At 38.2% G+C, this 6554-nt stretch overlaps 1 protein-coding gene across 1 annotated transcript in view; it reads right to left on the bottom strand.

Annotated features, from left to right (window-relative positions):
- SCAPER (S-phase cyclin A associated protein in the ER) overlaps positions 1-6554 on the bottom strand; it is a 346349-nt gene that overhangs the window by 308547 nt on the left and 31248 nt on the right. Inside the window, exon 4 of the mRNA XM_030889085.2 lies at positions 4087-4261. Coding sequence (XP_030744945.1) covers positions 4087-4261 — 175 coding nt within the window. The remainder of the gene's footprint in view (positions 1-4086; positions 4262-6554) is intronic.

Below are 6554 nucleotides of genomic sequence, written 5' to 3'. Positions count from 1 at the left end.
CTTATCACAATCCATACATACATCAATTGTGTAAAGCACATTTGTACATTCATTGTCCTCATCATTCTCAAAACATTTGCTCTCCACCTAAGCCCCTGGCATCAGCTCCTCATTTCCCCTTTTAAGTAACAAACGCAATGGTAAATTCAGATACGTACTTGATTTTTCAGGGACAGACTTAAAATTACTTATAATTATTATAGTCAAAAGGAGCCCTAGTAGCACGTGCATTATGCATTTGGCTTCAATCCACAAGGTCAGTAATTCAAACCCACCAGCCACTCCAGGAGGAAAAAATGGGGCTTTCTGCTCCAATCGAGACATAGCCTCAAAAACCCACAAAAGAAGTCCTACCCTGTCCGAGAGGGTCACTATGAAGCAGAATCGACTCGACAGTTCTGAGGTTGGTTTGAAAATGTTCAATAAAATAAGGAAAAGGTAAAAAATTCCAACAGATACTTATAATTTGTAATGATCAAATAGAGAACTTCCAAGTGCATAGCTGAAATAATTTAATATTATTAAACAAATTGTATATGAATTATGAATTAAAACTGATCTCTGTAAACCTTCACTCAATTCACAATAAAAAAAAAGTTTAATCCCTCTTTAAAATGTTTCTAGCCTACTTTGTCTAGGTTGTCCAATATCTGCTTTGGTGGGTTTAGCACAGCAGTTTAGACACAGCAAGACGGAGGGTTCGTGGACTAGGGGCATAGTAGGACAAAGTATCCAGATGGAAGAATCACCGGGAAACTGAATGCAGAGGAGCAGGCATCTCTCTCTGTTGCAGTGGTCAGGTGCTGTTGCATCAGTTGTGACCCAAGCGATGCTACATTGTACGGATAGTCAATGACAAGAAACAACAGGTATATGAATGGAAAACTGAACTGCTTTGTAAACCTTAACTCAATTCACAAGGAAAAAAACTTATATCCCTCTTTAAAATATTTCTAGACTACTTTGTCCAATATCAGGTCTGATTTGCATAGAATATGCACAGAACATCTGTCCATCTTTTTTATTCAAACTTTCCATATTAAAATGTATCTCTTATAAGCAGCATATAATTTGTCATGTCTGGTGACTTGGGTGATGCTATACTTTATATTCATTTACATTTTTATAGATATAGATATAGATATATTTCTATCTACCATCTTATATTTTGAGTTTTATTTATCTCATCCTATCTTCTTTTCGATTAGTCAAATATTCTCATTATTCTATTGTCCCTCCCATTGGGTTATTAGTTATATATTCTTTCACTCTTCTTAGGCATTTCCTGGAGTTGATAAATGCATCCTTGATTTAGGATAAGCTAATTCAAATGTTCTACTGCTAGTCATGCTTTCAGTAGCTAATTTTTAAGAATTGGCCCAAACCCCAAAAAAGGAAACTCACTGACACCAGTCAATGCTGACTCACAGTGACCCCTGTGGGTTTCCGAGACTGTCATTGTGTGTGGGAGGAGAAAGCCCAGTCTTTCTCCTGAGGAACTGCTGGTGGTTCCAAACTGCCAACCATGCAGTCACCGTCCAATGCATAACCCCGAGGTTCAAGAAATGGCCCACCTCTTCCTTTTTCCTCGTCTGATTTAAGTAGAGAAGCCCACTAAAACCCCCATGGGGTCAAGGGTTCATGAGGGAGGGAGGGTGGGAGAGGGAGTGTGAAAAATGAGGAGCTGATACCAAGGACTCAAGTAGAAAGAAAATGTTCTGAAAATGATGATGGCAACAAATGTACAAATGTGCTTGGCACAATGGACGGATGTCTGGATGGTGATAAGAGTTGTAAGAGTCCCCAATAAAATGATTAAAAAACAACAACAATAACCCCTGGGTAACTCTGCTGGTGTTTGAAATGGTGGCAGCACAGCTTCCAGCCAGCATCACAGCAGCATGCAAGTCACCACAGTACAACAAACTGATAGATGATGAGTCAGGGCAATCTAAGTGAGAAATTCTATCCTTTTGTTTTCATTAGTAGCTGTTTATTGATCAATGGTTAGATAGAAAGTTATTTCAGATCTTCAGATTTTTGCCCAAGTGGAATCACAAGCATTACAAATTTATTTTCTTGAAAATATAAAAGGGTAAGGAAGAGTAGGAGCAGTCTAGCAGTAGTGGCATTTAATAATAAATTTTTTAATTTAGTGTTGCCCTTTATTGGTGACGAACACTAAGCTTTACTTACATTCCAAGGGGAGAAACAACTTCCAGCATAAGCAGTGCATCAAAGCACTACTTAAAGGGCAAGGACACCGTGCGTTTACTGGACCTCAGGCAGCCGCACTGCACATGCCTCCCTCTATGAGCACAGCACATCCAAGCAACACGGCTATCTATCCATCACCAGAGGTCATTCTTTTCAGCCCGACACGGAGATGTGATGAATAGTATGAAGCACGCAGACAAAATCAATCTGCCGCCTGCGTGTACTACACGGAGCCCAGACCCCACGGAGCAGAGAAGCCACAACCCTGAAAAGCCGGGTGCATGCGAGTACACTCGTGTTTATCGACTTGAAAACAGATCCAAGTCCGTCTGTAAGTCTTTCCGTTAGCCCAAAGGAAAATGAAACTTAAAAAGAACTACATGATCACTGTAAGGTTTAAAATGCTCACAATGTCCGATTTATACAGCTGGGGCAGACTCCTCAGGTTTCTGCCACACCCAGGGCTGTTTCAGCTGAAGACGAGGGCACCTGGTCTACCCTTTTCACTCTAGACAATTTAAATGTTACTTATTCCTTTCACTTTTTTGAAGGAGGGGGGAGGGGAGTTATTGTCATCAATTTACATTCTACGTATAATTCAGGACATTATGTTTCATGTAATCAATGCTCAAATAATGTCACCAACATATTTGCAAACTATTGTTATTCACTTTTCTTAAACATTTCTGTTTCCATTTGAGATTATTTTCCTTCAATCTGAAGGAAAAATCTCTGGACAGCTTTTTAGTTAAGGTCTGCTGAGGACAAGCTCTCTCAACATGTATAACCGTATATACTCGAGTATAAGCTGAGTTTTCAGCACATTTTTAATGCGGTTTTCTTGGTAAAATTAAGTGCCTTGGCTGATATTTGGGTTGGCTTATACTCAAGTATATATAGTATTTCCTGGACATAGAACTCTATCTAGCTTTCCAAGTTATTTGCATGCACCTGTCACTGCAATGTCTCTGGCTGCCACAGTTTCTGCTGTGAAGTTATCATTGCGAGTAGGTGCCGTCAAGTTGGTTCCACTCATCGTGATCCCATGCACAGAACCACACGCTGCCGCGTCCGGAGCCATTCCTACGACTGTTGTCATGTTTGAGCCCACTGTGGCAGCCACCGTGACAACCCATCTCATCTAGACACTCCCTACTTGTCACTGCTCGTTAAGGGGTCTTGCGCGGCAGATGAGTAAAAATCCCTTCTGGATGTCTACAGTCAAACACTTTTTAAGGAAGGAAGTTATTCTGGGGCAAATTGTTCCAGGTAGACCCTTACAAATAATTGCCCTTATATTTACGTGTTCTCCCTAAATTCTGAGGGCACAGAAAAATACAGTGTGAGGAAAGAGGAACAGGGAGTATTATTTTGCAGTACCAGTATTTAATAATCAAATATATCAATCAATGAAGATAGTACTTAAAGGTACAAACCCACACAAACCCCACTGCCACTGCATCAATTCTGACTCACAGTGTCCCTCTGTAGTGTCTCAGAGGCTGTAATTCCTAATGGGATCCGACAGCCTCATCTTTCTCCCACAGAGAGGGAGAACAATCCACGTTTCTTTAAGCCAGAAAATGGTCTACCTTTTTGAAGTCAAAGGAGCTTATAAATTAACTGACACACAAGTCACTGTCCTTAAAGTTTACTCAGAGCACACCCACAACCAGCATGATCCCTATCAACTGCTGCACATGCTGAAAAGTCGTTATGCGTCAGCTTTAAGATTATTTTGTTTTACGTAAGGTTAATTAATATAGCATACTTACAGATTTATAATAAAAGAGATAAATAGCTAACTCTAAGGTAGGTTTCCAAAAATGAAATCAGTATGCACTTTATGAAGTATATAAAAAGGCAAACCCCAAGCCACTTGCCATTTTTTCGGGAATTCTTCGGCATGGTCATCAGTGGGCATGACTGGGTGGGTGCCACATCTGACGAAGCAGAAGAGCCTGGATGATGAGCCTTTACCTTGTCAGCCCAACTGACACCCGTGGGAGCCAGGCGAGGGGTGGCCACTGTGCCAGTTGAAGCCCTGTGGAGAACATGATTGTGTTAATAAATTCCATCTGAAAGTTACAATCTTAAATATCTATTTAGTATATAAAATTTAAATAAATGATGTTTGTGTACACACATTTAGTAATGCACACGCATAGCAATTTAAGACAAATAAAATTTTATCCTGCTTTGATAACACTTCATTGATTTTATATAGCATAGCATGTGGGGAATAGACAAAAATAAGGATAATAATAAAACTATTTTAAAAAGACAGAGACCCTGAGTTCATATATGTATTGGCCTTGAATAAGGATAAGAATAAAAATATTTTTATTTAATAAAGTTTTCTGTAACCTTGAGAAAAAAAATAAGGATAACATAGAAGAAGCACTTGTTGGTATTTTTGAAAGAAGATTTCAGTTAAATGGGGAATCTCCAAAACTTCCACAAATACATCTCAAACTTTTAACTCTCATTTTAAATGTTTAATAATATAACTATGCACTAATGTGCCAATTGGTCAATATAAAAATCTACTGCTATCAAGTAAATTCCAACTCCCAGTGACCCTATATGGTGTTTCCAAGACTGTAAATCTTTAAGAGCCTCAATTTTCAACCATGAAGTAGCAAGTGCATTTGAAACTGCCATCCTTGCAGTCAGCAGCCCCATGTCTAGCTCACAGCACCACAACTAGTAAGGCAGGTACGATATAACACTCACAGGCATTATAAGGGAAATCCTCTAAAATGGTGACTCAATATACAAACTATTTAACTTTGTTTTATATAGTTTTCCCTTCACTGAGGCCCAATGAATACATGGTTCTAACGTTTATTCAGTCTAAAGGTAAAACTACGCAATAAATCCATAAAAAAATCTGAAAGCAGAAATTTGATTCTATTGAATGAGTATTCAGTGAGCTTTTACCAAGTACCAGGTATAATGCTAAGTGCTTGGGATTCAGAAGATATTACAAAGATGGTCAAGAAAGATCATAGTAAAAGTGAGGAAAAATAAACATAAAATATTATAGCATATTATAAATATAATAATATAATTAAATGTAACGTTCAGCACTAATAAAAGGTACAGGTGATTCAACTGTGACATGGGTATGGAAGAATAAAAGAAAAGCAGTTTAAAAATTGTTTTAATGAATAGAATTAACTATGCAAATGGCTTATTAATCTTTCTAATACACATCAAAATTACAATTCATTCTAAACAATTATTGTGATAAGAGATGTAATAGCCCCCAATGAAAGTATTAAAAAAAAGAATTTGAATCAAACAAACTTTTCTCTTAAATTTCCTCAGAGGCATTTATCAAACATAATTAGTGATGCCTGGATGGCAATAACAGTTTGGGCGAACTACAAGCTGACCAAAAACTGCAGAATGAGATGTCTACAAAAAAGCAAATCTTCTGTCACGGATAGGATTGCAATTTAGAGAAAACCTATAGGACAGAGTAGAACTGCCCCATGGAGTCTGCAAGGCTGATATTTTCACGGAATCCGATCACCCCATCATTCTCAACCCATAAACTGTGCAGTTGATGGGTTTGAAATGCTGACCTTTCAGTAGCAGCTGAGCATTTTGACCACTGGGCCCCTCCAACCCCCAGGACTACTCAGAGAGTTTTAAAAAGCTCCAACATATTCCTAGGAATCAAGAATGCCCCATGCGTAGTCACAGATGACATGGTACTACGTATATCTAGAAAACCCTCAAAAAATTCACAAGAAAGCTACTATAGGATATATACACAGCAAATTTTCAGGGTACAATACCAACAACACTAAAAGTAAATAAAAGTTGTGTCTTTATACACCGGTAAATAACAAAAATCTGAAAAGAAGATAAAGAAGATGATTCTTTTTAAAACCGGGTCTAAAAGAATAAAATAACTAGAAATTCATTTTACCAAGGAAGTTGTTTAAAAGAAAATAAGGCTTCTACCCTGAAAACTATAAATCATTGTTGAGAGAATCTCAGTTCAAATAAATGGAAAAAGATTCCATGCTCATGGATTGGTAGACTTCATACTGTTAAGATGTCAATGCCACCCAAAGCAATAGAATTCAATCCCTATTAAAATTCCAACATAATTTTGTACAGAATTGGAAAAGCTAATCCTCAAGTGCATCTGGGATTGCAAGGGACCCCAAAGAGACAAAACAATCTTAAAATAAGGAAGAAATGGGTAGCGGGGGCACGGGGCACTAACCCACCCAAGGGGAGGGTATTGTTTATATCTCCACAGGAAAAGAGGGACCAAACTTCAACCCAGTGCTCCAAAGTGTGAATACAACATGCCG

Source organism: Echinops telfairi, unplaced genomic scaffold (genome assembly GCF_000313985.2).
Source record: "Echinops telfairi isolate 266 unplaced genomic scaffold, ASM31398v2 ScPeMD7_7475;HRSCAF=8513, whole genome shotgun sequence".
Taxonomy (NCBI): domain Eukaryota; kingdom Metazoa; phylum Chordata; class Mammalia; order Afrosoricida; family Tenrecidae; genus Echinops; species Echinops telfairi.
This window is presented reverse-complemented; position numbering and strand designations above follow the sequence as displayed.